Here is a 17547-nt window from a genome sequence, read left to right as displayed (position 1 = left end):
CATTGCGATTCTGACGAAGCAGACGTCATGGCGCCGACGCCTTTCGCGGCGTTCCAAGCAGGAGGAGGAAGGCTGCGGCGCCGAGAATTTCCTCCCGCCCAATCATCACCACCAAGAACAGCCACGAGAATGAGATTGATTGGATCGATTTGGACTGAGACGCCGGATGAACTGCAGCTCACAGACAGTCATCAGATCAGATGCTGCAAGCCTGGAGACTGGAGTAGCTGTAAAATTCTCTTCTCTTCCCCCGGGAGCAGAGTAAATTCCTGCGTAATCCCAGGAAACCTAGGTGCAGGTGGAGCAGGAGGAGGAGGAAAGGAGAATCAAATCAACCGGGAGTTCAGGGACAAGCAGTTGGGAATGTGCTTTGTTTTTTTCCTGACATGATTTGGTGTGTGTGTGTGTGTGTGTGAGAGAGAGAGAGAGAGAGAGAGAGAGAGTGACTTCCTCTGAACTTCTGAAGAGAAAAGTAGAAAAGAGAACAATTTCTGATTACATTTCAGGCTTTTACCATCTTTCATTTTTTGAGTCGTGATGTTTTGTCCCTGCATATATGTTCGTTTGCTCCTGCTTACAAGTTAAAAATTGCCAAATGGTTCTCTCATTCGCAGGAATTCAGAGCAATTTCGAAATCCCAAAGTGAAACGTGGCGATTTTGGCGGTATACCGGATTACTGGTTCGATCTTGTAGTAACCTGGAGCGCATATAGTTGTTGTTACTCCTAGTACTGCAGTATTAAGGCTATAAGCAAAGAGACCGTGTAATTTATCATTACAGTGCTGTGCAGTTCAGTAGCAAATCAACTCAGATTTTTTTTTTCCTGGCGAGCTGATCAGCTGAAGAGATATTTTCTGTCAAATGGCAGCACGGTAAGTGATGAATTTCTCTATCATGTTCAGCAGGGGTGGGCAAAGAGAGCAATGTGCATGCCATGAACATGATGAAGATCGATTGGCATGAGCATCTGACACTCTGACTAACCAAAGTTACAGTACTTAGTACTACTATTACTGCAGGGTAGAAACCTCCTATGTGCAGTGAATACATGAAGGTTCTTCGTGCAGTAAACTTTAATTCTGTATAACACTGAAAGCTAGGTGAGCTAAACTGAAGTTTGGATTGGCCCAGGAAAAATGCAGCAGCCAGAGCGTGTCTGAACTTCTGAAGCAGCATGGTGTGGTAATCTCCTTTTTTACTTTATATCCTTGTCCTGCTATGTTTGTCTTTACCTCTGCACAGCAGCATATGTGGTTAAATCCCATCAAAGAACCCTCTCATCTACCAACACACACTAGCAGATCATAAGTACATTGTGCAATGTACTATATAGCCTTATTCACAAACCAAAAAAACAATCTAAAAATTCAGAGATGGCCATTTGCCTCTCACATATACGTGGGGTGAAAAACTGCTAATAATTCAGTAAATACAGCTAGGGATCATGCTGAACTTTGCTCAAATTAAATACTTGTCTGCCTAGTCATAGTCTTCCTTGATAATTTTGCTTACCCGTGTTTATATCCTTTCATCTACCTGGTGTTGGCTGGTGCTCTCAGTTGGCATGCATGCATGCACAATTGCACATCATAGTTCAACCAAACCAGTGTGAGTGTGGCACACCTGAACCGTGACCCCCAAAATGTAAGCAAGCATGCGTGAGAATTTTATAGATTCTAATGCACATGTCTCATGAGCAATCAAAATCTGGTGGTTCTTGCTCCCCTTTTGACCACCCAACTAATCAATGACACTAGGGGAAACTGTTTTAAACACTCAGGTGGATGTCCACTCGTTTCTTGCATGTCATCTAAATGGTTATGAAAAAATTTCAAAAAAAATGACATGATAGGTTAATATGTAATATATCACTTCACAAACATGCAAGTCAAAATTCGACTTCTACAAGTTGTAACAAAAACAATAAATTTAACTGTGAATATACGTATACTAGTTAGAGTTTGATTTGTTATTTTCGTTACAACTTGTAGAAATCGAATTTGAACTTGCATGTTTGTGAAGTGATATATTACATACTAAACTATCTTGTGATTTTTTTTAAAATTTTTTCATAATCATTTAGGTGACATGCAAGAAACGAGTGGACGTCCACCCGAGAGATTAGAATCCATCCTCATGACACTAGCCATCCTGAAATTTCTAAGACTAACAATACTTCAAATATCACGCATTGCTATAGGAAACTGAAAGATCAACACCTGAGATACAATTTGGTTATGATTTTTGCATGCATAGCAATGAGAGCCACATATGCATGCACACTAGCACAGTGGCATACTGGCATTGGACTGTTGCATGCACAGCATCAATTCCCTTCATGCATGCATGCAATTGTAAGCTGGTTTTCTCTAGGCTCCACTCACTCACTCACTCACTCACTCTGTGTCTCTGTCACTACTGAACCTGCAGCATCTGGATGCATGGAGACAAGAGGGCTAGCTTAACCAGAAAGGCTGTAGATATAGAGAGGAGATCCAAATGGGGGCATGAAACCATTGGAAGTACTTGGGATGAAAACGATTCCTCCTTTTCTGGCAAAAATAGCCCCTCTCTCTTTGCCCTTCTTCTCTCCTCCACTTATTTGTACTATACTCAACACATATGTTACATGCCTCCAACCACCTTATTCCTCTCATGAAAAGAGAGATAGAGAGATGCATCTTACATGCACATAGAAACAAGTCTCATGAGCTAGCTAGCTTAGGAGCACTTGGCTCTATTTTCACAATGGGGATCAAGAAGAAGGCCATGGCAATGGCAATGGCAATTCATGTATAAATACTCGTGTTGTGTTGGTGTGTTGCCGTGTTGGTTGGAGAGGTGAGTGAGTGTGTGTGTGTGTGTGTGTGTGAGCAAGTGATCAGTGAGAGTGAGTGCTCGAGCTCAAGCTAGCCAAGCTCATGGATCAGGTGGTAGCATCTGGGAGAGAGGAAGCGGGTGGCGAAGCGGCGGCGGCAATGGCGCCGGGGACGAAGGCGGTGGCGGCGGCGGCGGGGAGGAGGGGGTGCATCAGGTCGACGCGGGGGCCGTGGACGGTGCGGCGGAGGGGGCGTGGCGGCGGGGTGACGACGTCGCTGCGGCACCCGACGGCGCGGGAGCGGGAGAACAACCGGCAGCGGGAGCGGCGGCGGCGGCAGGTGGCGACGAGGATCTACGCCGGCCTGCGCGCCGGCGCCGGGTACGCGCTGCCCAAGCACGCCGACCAGAACGACGTCCTCCGGGCGCTCTGCGCCGAGGCCGGCTACCTCGTCGACGACGACGGCAACGTCTCGCGCCGCCACGACGAGGTCAGAGCGTGTGTGTTAATTTGAGTTCATCGATCTCTTGTCTTCTCTTTTGCATTCATTTTGGACACAAGAACATGTATTTTGTGTTTAGTTCTTGAATTTGGCACACCAATTTGGTTTATTTCCTCATCATTTTCTTTTATCTCTTGACCTAAGGCCCCCATCGTTTGACGCCATATTTGCAAATGAAAAATAATTTATGAATAAAACTTTTATATACATGTTCTTAGTGAAAAGTAAAGAATAAAAAATAAATTTCGATGAAAAAGAAACTCCAAAATCATAAAGTTGAAAATTTAAATTTTGGTTGATAAATGTAAGTATAAGCGAAAAGATGGGGCTTTTAGTAACTCTGTTGTTAATTGCCAAGAAAAGAAAAACTCTGTTTTCTGCTATGGTCCTTTTCAGTGCTATGCATGACAGTGTGCTGGTCTACTGCATGCTATCTGTATCGAACTGAACAACAGCAACAGCAAAAGGAATAATAATAGAATGTCAAGATCACATTGTTCTAGTACTAGTTATGATAGTAAAAAGTGTTTTTGTCTTTTAAAAAAGCAACATAACTGGTCACTGTAATTTTCTTCATTTGTTTCTCTTCTTGAAATTGTTTTCAGCGTTTAGCCGGCGCCGGCGCCGGCGGAGGCGGCAGCTCCGATCAGCTGCAGGTGTCCTCCTACAGTGGAGCAACAGAGGCAGCAGTGGCTATCCAGCATCAGGAGCAGGAGCAAGAGATATCACTCGAGCTGACACTCTCATTCACCTACATGTAGGTAGAATGCTTAATTTGTTTAAACACCAACCAACAACTAGGTGCATTATATTCAGTTATTCACATGGCAGAAGTTAAGCACAAATCAGTGTAGTAATTAACTAACTAGCAAGCAAGCTTGCTTGACAGAATTGTCAAACAAGAAGACTGCTAATTAATCATCTTAGCATCGTTGACAATCTATAATAATCAAATAATATCATTGTCTAGTTACCTATTGGAAACTTGGAATGTGTTCACCAAGAGCACGCAATATCGGAAAGTAATTTGTCAGCACGAACACTTTGTGTCACATAAGCTGAACACACACACAAGAAGTGCAGAAATGTGAACAAAGAGCTATAAGAAACTAAAACTTTATTGAACTTGTAGTAGAGTACATTTGGATATCATAAGAAGAATCTGAAGATCTAATTAAGAAGAAATAAAGAAGAAGAAGAAGAAGAAGAAGAAGAAGAAGAAGAAGAAGAAGAAGAAGAAGAACATGATAAAAACCTAAGAAAGCAACAAGAGAAGACTACTTTAAGAGAGGCGATTGATCGATGAGGTGTAGCAGTGTAGCTAGCTAGCTCAAGCTGGCGTCGCGGCGGAGGCCATGGCCGACGCCCTCGTTGACGCCGGCGACGAGCTCGGCCTCGAAGTTGGCCGACGACATGGACGGCAGTCGCTCGTACACCCGCGACCCGAGGTGCTGCAGCTTCTTCTGCTGCGTCTTCACCGTCTTGCTGATGATCTTGTAGTTCCACCGCTGCTGCACGTACACCGCCGCGGCGAGCGCGACGGCGGCGAGCGGGATGGCGACGTCGCCGGACCTGGAGTAGAAGTCGAGGCTGGTGTTCACGAACTCGTACTCCTCCGCGAAGTAGGGGTTGATCGCCGGCGCCCTCACGTAGTCGTACACGTGCGGCAGCAGCCTCACCGCCGTCAAGCCGGCGTAGTACCCCGTCTTCAGCGGCCGGCAGTTGATCCGCCACACCACGTTCCCGATCACCTGCGGCAGCAGGAACATGTCCTGGGCGAGCCCGATGTACTCCTCCAGCGTCACCGCCCACTCCCGCAGCGCGTGCGCCTCGCCGCGCGCGTCCATGTACGACGCCTCCGACCTCACCGGCCGCGCCAGCACGCTCACGTAGTGCGCCGCGAGGACCACCGCGAAGCCGACGAGGTGCGCGCCGGAGGTGTAGACGAGGACCTTCTTGTCGCTGGGCACGCGCCCTGGCTCCAGCGGCGAGCGGGTGAGGAGGCGGATGCGGGAGCGCCACACCTTCTGCACCAGCCGGAGCGTGAGGAGGAACGCGGCGAGGATGAGGATCTTGACGACGCAGTCGATGGTCCAGTAGAGCTGGCTCTTGTCCACCTCGTACGACGGCGGCGGCGTCGCGCCGCCGTCGCCGCTCGACGCGGCGATGCGCGCGAACAGCGCCTCCGCGCCGGTGATGAGCGGCACGCTGTAGCCGACCGCCTGGACGCCCAGCATCACCACCGACACGTACGGCATCACGTCGGTGTGGGACTTGATGTACATGAGCTGGCTGAACTCGGCGGCGATCGCCGCCGCCAGCGTCACGACGCGGAGGATCCCCTCCACGCTCCGCCGCGACAGGATGTCCTGCCGCTGTTCCCGGTAGAGGATCGGCAGCGTCTGGAGCGCCGTCGCGTTGAACCGCAGCGGGTCGTCGCCGCCGCCGCGCGTGCTCGCGATGTGCACCTTCGCCGTCGGGTTGATCAGCCACCGCGCCGTCGTCGGCGGGTACTCCACCCTCACCTCGATCGAGCAGTCCATGCCTTCCTCGACGCCGCCCATCGCCGAGAAGGCTCGCCACGGCGCCTGGATTCTCCGGCAGCCGATGAGGTACATCCGGCCATCCACCGGGTTGTACACGCCTTCCAAGGACAGCGTCGACACGTTCACGTACGCGTCGCCGGAGATCGTCAGCTCCGCCGACACGTTGAGGATAGCCGTCGCATCCAGCTTCGTCGTCGTCGACGACGATGATGATGCCATGCTTTGCCCTACCGCAGCTGGCGTCCCCGGAAACGTCGCCGGCGAGGCCCGGCCGACGAGCGATCCGAGCGAGAGCACCTCGAGCTGAAGGAATGGCCACTCGAATCGTCCGCGTGGGAACGGATCCGGCACGGCGGCGACGTGGAGCGTGAGCTCCTCGGCGAGGTTGGAGAGGCTCGTCGTCTCGTCGGCGGCGTCGCCGGATTTCCTCGGGTAGCTCAGCAGCGACTTGGCGATGACGGTGCCGAAGTCGAACGGCTCGCTTCGCCGGAGGAACTCGCCGGCCTGCTTGGTCTTGGTGTAGCTGTACGCCAAGCTCAGCGGCTCGCCGCCGGTGACGCCGAACCGGCTCCACAGCTCCATCGGGTGCACCGTCCGCTGGAACGTCAGCGGCGGGAAGTGGGCGGCGCCGCCGCCGATGCTGGTGATCTGGCCCACCGTGATGCTGCGGCGAGTGGCGGAGAAGGTGGTCTGCAGGTAGAGGCTCACGCGGGAGTGGCACGCCTTGGCGCCGACGCCGAGGCACGCCACCATGCAGAGCTGGCCGGAGGACGCGCGCCACACGCCCTCGGCGGACAGCGTCGCGCCGCCGAGCCCGCTGCGCTTCGCCGCCGTGTACGCGTGCTCCCACGGCGGGACGGCGCGGAACACCGCCGACACCCTCGCCGAGATCTCGCCGCCGTCGGTCCTCGGCTCGCACCGGACCTCCTGCATCACGATCCTGACGCCGGCGAACCCGCCGTCGGTGGCGTCCACCGCCTTGTCCGTCTCGAACGGCCCCAGCCGCCGGCAGAGCGCGTCGTCCGTCGTGTTGCACCTCCAGTTCGGCACGACGGCGAGCACGTCCTCCGACGTGAACCTGTCGAGGATGCCGCAGAAGGAGGTGCCCTTGTACAGCCCCCTGTCCCCGCCGCCGCCGGCGAGGACGTCGTCGCGGTACGGGTGGGGCTTGCACGCCGTGCCGACGAGCTCCTCGGAGCCGAACTGGTAGTTGGAGTAGGCGCCGAGCTGCGACAGCAGGTGCACGGCGTCGAAGTAGGCGGCGTGGGTCTTGCCATTGGTGCTCGTGAGCTCGCCGTGGACGGCGCGCGTCGTCAGCGTCAGCGTCTTGGGGTAGCGGAGCACGAGGAGGATGTTGCCGTCCTTGGTGATCGGCGGCTGGAACCTGTCGCGGTCGGAGTGCTTGGCCCAGCCCCACGGGTTGGCGGCGTCGCCGCCGCGCGCCGGCAGGACGGCGTCGCCGACCATGCACAGCACGCTCTCGCCGTCGTCGTTCTCGGTGTACACCCCCTCGAGCAGCACCTTCAGCTCGGTGTTCCCGGGCCACACCTTGAACTCCGGCGACACGTACGGCCCCATCTCCGGCCCGGTGCCGTTGCGGGAGATGGCGACGCCGAGCACGCCGCTCACGTTCAGCGCCGTCCTCCCGCGCCGCGCCGCGTCGACGTGCGTGAGCGAGAACGACGCGAGCGGCAGCGGGTCGCGCGCCGCCCCGGCGGCGGCGTCCTCCGCCACGTCGGTGCCGTCGAATGGCAGCAGCGGCGCGCCGCCGCCGCCGTCGCCGTCGCCGTCGTGCTTCCAGTCACCCTTGACGAAGGACAGCTCCGGCATGAGGCCGTTGGCGCGGTTGGCGTCGAACGTGAGCTCCGCCGCGGAGGAGAGCACGGACTTGCACTGCCGCTTCACGTCGGCGAAGCGGACGTACTCGTGGGGGATGAAGGGGCCCTGCCCGGCGCCGCCGCCCATGGGGTTCGCATCACGGTGGAACGGATCAAACGACGACACGACGGCGAGCAGCGGCAGCAGCAACGCGCCGACAAGCTGCAGACTTCTTGACACCATTGCTGCGCAAAACCAAACCCAATGTCACAAACTCGCAATCTGAACTCAGATGAATTTAGCAACGCTGCTTTGGATCAAATTTGACCAAGTGAGTGATTGACATCAAAATCTTCACACTTCTTGGCAACTTGGATGAACACAACAATGCAGTAAAACTAATCCTTTTCAGCTTGCATGATCAGATCAGTATCAACTTGGATGAACACAACTATGCAGTAACACTTGCAGAAGAATGCAAAAAATCTAATAAAATTCTGCAGCATATCTAACTAATCCTGTTCAGCTTGCATGATCAGATGATCAGATCACTGACCTCAACATAGAAATTTCTTCAGTGCTCCTCGAGCTGGGAGACCTCGATGAGAGTGAGGTGAGTGTCGAAGAACTGTTCACCAAGGACGGCTCTAGTACAGACTAGAGCAGCATGGATCTCTGAATTTGACCAGAATGTGGTGTCAGATCTAGAAAAAATTCCCGGACCAGATTGGATCAGCTGGAATCTAATCTACCACCACTGAACAACACTGATGGATGGATGCTTCCCCCGCATTATCTTTTTCCACACCTTAATTCCCCTTCTGCATCATCGAATCAATCAAGGGTTCTAGTATAGTATTGGGGGTTGACTTTGCGACGAAGTGACCCAGAAACAGAGGGTTACACCCTTGATCACCGAGAATGCCCCTGATCAGAGTGACTTATCACAGGATTGCCACTGTGAGAGGATCGTCTCGGTACAAACGAGCAGTGGCATTTCGGAGATTATCTCGCAACGGTGAGGGTTACAGCGAGGTGAGGGTGGGGGAGTTGACGAGGCGACGCAGGTGGCGCGCGAGGCCGCCGCGGCGGGCATCGCGGCCGGCCGGCCGCTCGCCGCACGGGAAGCCCGTGCCATGTCAGGGCGGCTGAGGCCGCGAGAGGGACGTCGCGCCGTCACATGGCCGCACGTGGCCGTGGAGAGAGATATTTAATTACTTCTAGAGTTATGTGTGTTGCAGTGTTGCTATCCACCTTGATCTTGGCCGGCGCCGGAGGAGACGGCCGCGCCGCGTCTGGAGCGGGACGGCGGCTCGCCGGAGTACGGAGACCGTTGGGTTGCAGCGACGAATCTGGTTTGTTTGAGAGGAGAGGATGTGAGAAGATACCTAAAATGAGATGAGTAGCTAGCGTATTCAAATTTTAAAAGATAGATTAATACATTTTTTTATTTTTTAATAAAAACGTACTGTTAAATCATTTGAAAAACGTACCTGCGAAAAATGTTAGTTTTCCTCTCAATCTTTCGGTGCCGAATGCAAAGCGTTGTTATTTGATCGGACAGGTGGGATGAGGGCATCATGCTCAACTCGTTTCGGCCCAGAAATAGTAGCATATGCATGTGTTTTTCTTGGGAAATAAATTATATTCTCTCTCTCTCATTTTTTGATTCTTATTGAATCGTCTCCCTTAATTGTAACAACGGGTATAATGTCTTCTCCGTCTTAAAAAAAATTAGTGCAAATCGACTCATTTAGTGGTTTGGAAAGCAATTTTCTCCTAGCGTGGTAGGTTGACCACGGATGACTCGTTGATTGAGCGCTTGGGACCCACATGTCAATAACTTACCTCATTTGCTAACCCACCTTTCTCCCCTTTTCTTCCTCTCCGACCTTTCAACAGCAAGAGGACGGTGGTAGTGGCGAACTGGACTCCGGGGAGGGCTTTGGTGGTGGCAAGTCGGACTGACGAGCCGAGGAAGGTGGTACCCTCTCTCATCATAGACGGTAGCAGAGACGAGACATGTTGGAGGATGCAGTTGGAACCCTTGCGTCGCCACCCTCTTCTCATCTCCTACCTCGTCACCATCACTGCACCTTTCTGGGTTTGGCTCGCCACCATAGTCGCTTGGATGATTCTTTCGATGCGGGAGGAGAGCCTCTTGTTGATCAACTACACCGCCTTGGGGCTATTATGCCCGTCGTACACGCCGACGAGGCCACCACCTGCGCCTGGTCCTCGAGTGCCTCGTTGACCTGGGCCATGGCAACAAAGTAGTCTCCCAATGCAGGAAGAGAAGAGGGTGAGGACAAAGCAGTCTCCCACTGTAGGGAGAGAAGGAGGGGAATAGAGGAGAGCCCTGACACGTGGGCTCTACCTGTTGATGCTGCCAACATACCACGTCAGTAGAAACCGTTTCTAAAACTAACAAAGAAGTCAATTTGAACCGGTTTTCGAAGATGGTAGATGTATTATACCTGGTTTTGCGGCTGAGGGAAGCGATTCAATCAGGAGCGAGAGTGAGGAAGTCATGATAAACTTATTCCTTTTCTGAGACGGCTGTTAAATACGGCCTGGCCCATAATGGTCCATCACTAGTATAGCTAAAACTGTATTCATGGGCCTGCAGTTGATTGCAGGCTAAAACCGCTGTAGTACTGCGTAATCATCAAAGTTCATTTTTAAAAGTGTAATAATCAAAGTTCTTGCAAATAAAAGTAGTCAACCGAGTTGATATGTTTGTCTCCAAAAATATTCTCCCATAGTCAAAATATGGTGAAAAGGGTGTTATTTATGCGAAGAATTAATAAAGAACTAAATTAACTTTGACCAGTAGACTTTTATAAAACATCAAGAATCTGAATAGCCATCGCAAAAATTCCTGAAAATCGATGCGGCTGTTGCTTTTCAAAGTGTCAGGATTGCTTCTACAGCGGTAAAGCTGCAATATACTCCCTGGACGATAATACTATATGACGTTTCGGACAAACAAAATAACTTGCGCTTAATAGATTTTAGCTGCCGGAAATATCAAGTAATCTTTGCCGGATGGAGTACTTAGGCTGCGTTCGGAACCCTATGTTCCCAGCACAAGCTGTGCACACGGAAAACGAAACAGTACATTAGCGCATGATTAATTAAGTATTTGCTATTTTTTTAAAAAAATGATTAATATAATTTTTAAGCAATTTCGTATAGAAATTTTTTGAAAAAATACACCTATTAGCAGTTTAGAAAAACGTGGGCGCGAAAAACGAGAAGAGAAGTTGGAACAAAGGGTTCCGAACACAGCCTTGGTACCACCAAGCATATCATTATCCCATTGGAAAATTTAATGTCATATGCTATATTTGTGCATACCAAAACATAACAACTACTATTAATTAGAACCATTCACATATAATCACATTAATTGCAGAAGCAAACCCTGCATTATGCATTATTGTTGGCTCTTCACAATTCTCAACTTAACAACAACAACAAACATAATCTCCCAAACAATTACATCTAGCTCATATTTAATCTCTCCACCATCACATAATTTTGATATTTACTACTAGTACTACCGGATTATTAAATCAGGAACAGCTGAGAGTCCCAAAAAAGGAAGAAAAACAAGAGGGAGAAAAAAACCCAGCAAAAGCAAAAGCAAAGTAAAGCCCTCACATTATCCATCGATCCATAGTTCCATACATATGCATCACATCAACGAGTGAGACAAGCTCAAGCTCCTGCTCCTTCTCTGGTCGGCTCGGCTCGGCTCGGCTCCCGTTCTCCGCGCGCGCGCGCCAACAAAAAATCACTTTTCCCTTTTTCCAGGTGACGCTAATTAATCTCCCGGATTAGCGCGATTAATTAAGCTACTAGCTAGTACTACTACTAATGAGTAATTAATTACGACGCGTGGTGATTTGATTGGTTGGTTTGGTTGATTAATTAGTAGTTAATCGCTCCCGCGCTCGTGGTGGTGGTGGTGTTGATCTCGTCGTCGTCGTCGTCGCCGTCGACGGCGTGGGCGTTGTTGGTCGCCGCCATCTCCTCGTCGTCGTCGTCGTCCTCCCGCTCCTCGCCCTCGCCTTCCTCCTCGATGCTCTCGGACATGTCCCTTCCGGCTCCGGAGGCGGCGGCGGCGCCGCCGCCGCCGCTGCCACGGCCGTCGGAGTCCGGGGACCCGAGCCTCGCCGACGCCGACGACTTGGCGCTGTAGGGAGGGGCCAGCTGCTGCTGAGGCGGCAGCGGCGGGGGCGGGGCTACGGCGCGGTGGTGCACCAGCGCGGCGGCGGCGGGGTGGTGCTGCAGGTGGTGGTGGTGGTGGTGGTAGTACTCCTGCGCCGCCACCGCCGCCGTGTAGTGCGGCTGCGTCGCCGGGTGCGCGCCGTAGATGGCCGGCCCCGCCGCCTGCGTCGCGTACTCCGGCGGCACCCAGATGCCTCCCAGCACCACCAGCTGCGGCGTCGCTGCCGTCGGCGGCGCCGGCGACGGCATCGGCCGTCTTGTGTGCAACCTGTACTTCTGCCCAAACAAAAAAAAATTCAGATCAAAATGCTCATTATGGCATTCATGTCTAGCAATCAGTTAATCATACTGTCTTGTAGTCAATGATCAATTTAAACAGTATTTAATTAAGAACGTACGTGAGATGGATGAATTGCATGATGAGATGATAATTACCCTACCTGGAGATGGCTTTTCACCTCATCATTGGTCAATCCATCAACCTTCATCAGCTCGCGAATCTGCTTCGGGGTCGCCACTTTAATTTGCAAAGAACAAAACAAAAACGCAAGCTCAAGATTAATTTGTTTGTTGTCTTTTCATCTTTGGTACGGCATGTAATCATGGTGTTCGATCTTGATCGAGTTACATGTGTAGGTGTACTGTACCTTGGGCGCCGCCGAGGATCTGAAGAGCATTGACGAAGCGGCGGTGCAGCTCCGGTGACCAGCAACGGCGCGCCTTCCGGTGGGGCTGTGGCGGCGGCGGGACGGCCTGCCCGTCCGGTGGCGTCGACGGCGGCTTCCCGCCGTTCTGGGCTTCTCTCGATCTCGCCACGACGCCGTTGTCGTGGGCGTACGGCTTCTTGTCGACCTCGCCGGCGGCGATGGTGATCGCGGCCGCCGCCTTCTCCGCGGGCGCGAGCGCGAGCTCCGGCAGCGCGGCGGCGGCGGCGGCTGATCCGTCACCCATGGCGTTGTCCTTGGAGAAGGGCAGGAACGCGCCGCCGCCGCCGCCGCCGTCGAGCGCGGTGATCAGCTTGGGGCTCGTGTCGAGCGGGTGGTGCTCCGAGTGCTCCTTGGGCGTCTGGGGCCCCTTCGCCGCCGTGTCCACCGCCGACGCCGACGCCGGCGCGTTCCACAGCTGCGCCGACACCATCCAGCTCGCCTTCTCCGACGACACGCTGTTGCCCCCCGCCGCCGCCGCCGCCGCCGCCGCCTTGTCCGCCGCCACGACGTCGATCCCGATGTTCTTCACCGGTATGAACTCCTCGAGCACCAGCGGCGCCCTCGCCGCCGCCGCCGCCGCGGCGCCATGCTGGCTCCCCATCTGGTACGCCTCCAGCTGCTGCCTGTACGCCTCCATAGCTGCAAACACACACCAATCCTCGCTAGGGTTAGCCATGGCGATCGATTTAGCTTAGGTTACATACAATTACTCACCATGATTGAGAAGCTGCATGCAGAGAGGGAGCTCACGCTTGAAGGCGTCGATCTTGAGCCTCTCTTCCTCGAGACGTGACAAGAACTCCTGAAGCTTCTGCGTCGCCTGCCCCGACGCCGCAGCCACCGCCGTCAGATGGTGGTGGTCGTCTAGGGTTAGGTCAGAAGACGAAGAAGCCATGGCTATCGATCTCCTCCCTCCAAGTACACAAGCTCTACAAACCAAGCTAGCTCACACTAGCTAGCTACAGCAAATAGCCGACCGATCTAGCTAGTATATTACTACTACTACTTGAGATGAAGTAGCTGTGCAAACTGCGAGTGTAAGTGTGAGTGATCGAGATCGAATGTGAGAAGGGTTTTGATGAGGGATCAGATGGGGAATCAGCTTCTTTTTAAGGGAGAGTTTTGGGAGAAGGAAGAGGAGAATAAAGTTGGATTTAGAGGAAAAGGAAAAGCTAGCTTTGTATGATCTTGCACATATACACTTAGCTAAACAGCTATAGCTAGCTAGCAACAGTAGTGAGAGATCAGAGAGAGAGAGAGAGAGAGAGAGAGAGAGAGAGAGAGGGATAAAGCAAAGGCATGGTAACTTCTTGCAAAGATCAAAGGCAAACAAAAACAAAAAGAAAAAGGTTAATTCTGCTCCTCCTCTGCATGCAGGAGGTTTCATGTACTACGTACCAACAGGGGAATCAACATATCTCCTAACATTACGACCAGATGGGGCCATATTGCATATATTGCACCATGCATTGCATTCTCTCTCTAGATCTCTCTCTCTCTCTATATATATATAGATTTCTCTCTGCTCCATTCAAATATGTACTGCCTGCTTTCTGAATATCTCTGATCAGTGTTTGTACACTGCATGCATGCAGTTTTGTTTTTCAGCATGCATGCGTGACTGAAAAACTGAAACTTTTGTTAGCCACGTCTTCTTGTCCTGTTCAAATTACACTGTTTTAGCCTAGCTGATCAGCTGCTATGATCTGAATGTATCTTTCTTTGCCATTAATCCTTTTTTTTTTTACAGATCAAGATGCTGCCTGCCTCATTTCTGTGGTAAGTTTAACTTTACAACAAATCTAAGAATCTACCGGGCAAATGCAGCAGGGAAAAAGGGGAAAACTAAAGCTTAACGCCGGGGTGCGTCTGATTCAAGGGATCGAATTAAAGATGAGCTCAAAGTTCAAAGTAGTCCAAAGAGAACCTTGCAAGAGTCTAAGAGAACCCAGCTAGGTGTCTTGGGGAATTTTTACATTTTACCTAATATTGGGTTTTAAAGCATATTGCAATGGGGATAATCACCAGATATACCTAGCTGTGGGAATCACACCACCCTCTCTCTCCCAACTCCCCAACTTGCATTACAAAAAATCAAAAGAAATCTATATTAGTACCTAAATTTCAACCGGGAATTATCGATACCGATATTCATAGATTCTCACATCCAACAGACAAGGGCCAATTAATCAACTTTTCTTTTCTCTCTCTCTCTCTCTCTCTCTCTCTTTACTGGTTGATGTTCTAATGGGTGAAGATTCTTTACATGATTAATCAAAGGAGGAAGGAATTAAATGGGTAAAGCAGTACTAAAAGCATATACCACACATAATTCAAGCCAAAGATATGAAAAAAGATTGCATGCCCTAGGTCTCTTTGCTTTGAAAAGGGGTGAGCTGCATCCCTTCACACACAAGCTCCAAAATTCTTCTGTGCTCTTCTTCTTCACACATGCATGTGTTTATGTACATGTATATGCATGTTGTGGCACTGTTATAGCACATATGGTAGTCTAGTGAGTGTGTGTAGATAGAGAGATAGCTAGATAGATAGGAGGACTGGCACACTTTGCATTCACAAGGGAATATATCAGCATGGCTCAAGCAAGGAATATCTTAAGGCTTTGGAGGGGGATATGAAGCACACACACAAAAAGACACCACAAAGGAAGACATGGTATCCTTTAGAGAGAGAGAGAGAGAGAGAGAAGAGAGGGGTGAAGGGAAGGAGAATGTGAGAATCTTCCTGCTGCTACTACTCTTGGCTTTTTAGGAAGTGGGGAGGAAGCTAAGAAGATTCTCTCTCTCTTGATTTCTCTCTCTCTAGCTAGTTCATACACACAAGAAGAGGAGATGGGAGAAAGGTGTTGTGTGTGTGTGTGTGTGTTTTAGTGCATCGAATTCCCTGTGCAATAATTAGGGTTGGTCGCTTTCTTGGGGCAATCTTGAGGTACAAGACTCCAATCCCTACCTTTTCCATGGATTCTCTCTCTCTCTCTCTCTCTCTCTCTCTCTCTGTACGAACGGCATGGTCGCAGTCGTCGTACTGCATGCTATATATCCAACGTATAGCTAGCCCATGTATACGTATATACGTATATCATCTACGTACCTGAACACCGTACATGTACATGCCCCAAAAGTATATATATGCATGCATATACATTTGCATGGTCCAGAGACAAGAATATTCGCGTACAAGGTACAGACCAATACATGCATGTGTGTACAGGAACACTAGCTTGCACATCTGTTGTTTATGCATGCATGAATTCATTGGTCTTACTCACGCTACATGTTTTTAGGCATGTAATCCCTCCATTTATATTATAAGGCCTGGTTTAGTTCCCAACTTTTTCTTCAAACTTTCAACTTTTATATCACATCAAAACTTTCCTACACACATAAACTTCTAACTTTTCCGTCACATCGTTTCAATTTCAATCAAACTTTTAATTTTAGCGTGAACTAAACACACCCTAAGTAGTTTTATTTTTTTCATCAAACTTCTGTAAACTTGACTAAATTTATTAAAAATAGGGTAATTTGGAACCATACCATTATAATTTTGCAAAGTTTGAGATATGCCATTGGTATCTCAATAACATGTTTAATATTATAGCAATATTTTCAATACCAAACATACAATCAAAATATATTTAATATTATATTTAATGAAACTGATTTGGTATTACAAAAGTCAGCGTGTTTCTCGATAAATTTAGTCAAAGTTATAAAAAGTTTGACTAAAAGAACCAAAACAACTTATAATATGTTACGGAGCAAGCACTTAAAGAATTTGCGGTACATGTTTTGTAGCATTAGAAAAATTGTTCTGATATGTACACTTATCCCTACACATACGGAATTAAACGTTTTTTTAGGCGGGCTAAATAATGCATTTCTATAGGCAGGTTTTGTGCCCGCCTCTAAGTAAAGGCATGTGAAAATGGTTGTTTCCACAGGTGGACAAGAAGCCGCTAGTGGATATAATCTTGCGTGGAAATGATATATACATGTGACCTTTTTAAGCGGTCCATCAATAAAATGATTTGTTCGTACAGCTGACGTTTTTAATAGGAGCCCCGCCTCTGTAAATGTTTTACAAGAAGGATGACAAAGCTATACATAGTGGCTCATATTTGATCGGAAATTCAAAAATGTCTCACAGAAAGTTTTGTATATATTCATAGAAATGTTGCACTAAGTTTTCGTTTGTGAAAAATCGGTTTATGTTAGCCGGTTTTCGTACGGTATTGATCGAATATTTTTGTTTTTTATCAGCTTTTGGCAAGTCAGTAAGGAGCTGTTTTCACTTCGAAAAATTAGTGATAAGTTAAACCCTGGGTCTAACCGTTGAGCCGTTGAGGCAACTTTGTCCTCGTGACACGCGTGGTTTGGTCAGTGGTGGCCTGCCTTCCCTGACCAAAATCGTCCTCTGAATATCCCTTTTGTCTGGCCCGACGCCAAGAATATTCCCCTCCCTCATCGTCTTCCTCCTCTTTTCATTTCTCTCCGACCCATGCATACAATACCACCAGCTGATACTAGTCCTAGAGCTGCCATTTCTTTTCCCATTTTTTTCGCTCGCCTTTCCACACCAAATGATCCCAGCGAGCTTTGCCCCCATCTTCTCTTCGGCCTCCGGGCCAATGAACAGTGAGTGTACTGGAACAAGATCGTCAGCATGGATGGATCTTGTTGATTGGTTAATTTAATTTAATTACCTGCATTGCCCTGCTCTAAATTCCATGGTCTGATCTGATCGATCGATGGACCGAGGTTTTGATTAATTACCCCCGAGTTTTCCTTTTTGTTCTCCAGTGTTGAGTGTGTACTTTTTGGTGGTGTTTGCTATTCGGATTTCTGAATTTTGCCTCGGTTCCATCCATGACAGTGCTACTGCTACTTGCTGTGTGT

The 17547-nt window shown here is 49.8% G+C and overlaps 3 protein-coding genes across 4 annotated transcripts; 1 reads left to right on the top strand and 2 right to left on the bottom strand.

The window, feature by feature from the left end:
- The first annotated feature begins 2706 nt into the window (after positions 1–2706).
- On the top strand, positions 2707–4333 carry LOC127771177 (BES1/BZR1 homolog protein 4-like). Its single transcript, XM_052297020.1, has 2 exons — positions 2707–3309; positions 3927–4333. Exons 1-2 carry the CDS (start codon positions 2923–2925, stop codon positions 4080–4082), a joined length of 543 nt encoding a protein of 180 aa, XP_052152980.1. The 5' UTR covers positions 2707–2922; the 3' UTR covers positions 4083–4333.
- A 216-nt stretch (positions 4334–4549) lies between these two features.
- On the bottom strand, positions 4550–8482 carry LOC127771167 (uncharacterized). The gene is made up of 2 exons (XM_052297010.1): positions 8242–8482; positions 4550–7930 (listed from the first exon to the last, which is right to left on the bottom strand). The coding sequence occupies exon 2, from the start codon at positions 7926–7928 to the stop codon at positions 4647–4649; it is 3282 nt and encodes a 1093-aa protein (XP_052152970.1). The 5' UTR covers positions 7929–7930; positions 8242–8482; the 3' UTR covers positions 4550–4646.
- A 2848-nt stretch (positions 8483–11330) lies between these two features.
- Positions 11331–14025, bottom strand: LOC127765857 (transcription factor NIGTH1). 2 transcript variants are annotated; one of them, XM_052290829.1, is made up of 4 exons: positions 13379–14025; positions 12569–13267; positions 12362–12438; positions 11331–12197 (listed from the first exon to the last, which is right to left on the bottom strand). In XM_052290829.1, the coding sequence occupies exons 1-4, from the start codon at positions 13521–13523 to the stop codon at positions 11622–11624; spliced, it is 1497 nt and encodes a 498-aa protein (XP_052146789.1). In that variant the 5' UTR covers positions 13524–14025; the 3' UTR covers positions 11331–11621. The 2 variants fall into 2 exon arrangements, with proteins under 2 accessions (XP_052146789.1, XP_052146781.1); XM_052290821.1 differs by having other exon boundaries at positions 13343–14019.
- Between the last annotated feature and the right edge of the window lie 3522 nt (positions 14026–17547).

This window comes from Oryza glaberrima, chromosome 1, assembly GCF_000147395.1.
Source record: "Oryza glaberrima chromosome 1, OglaRS2, whole genome shotgun sequence".
Classification (NCBI taxonomy): domain Eukaryota; kingdom Viridiplantae; phylum Streptophyta; class Magnoliopsida; order Poales; family Poaceae; genus Oryza; species Oryza glaberrima.
This window is presented reverse-complemented; position numbering and strand designations above follow the sequence as displayed.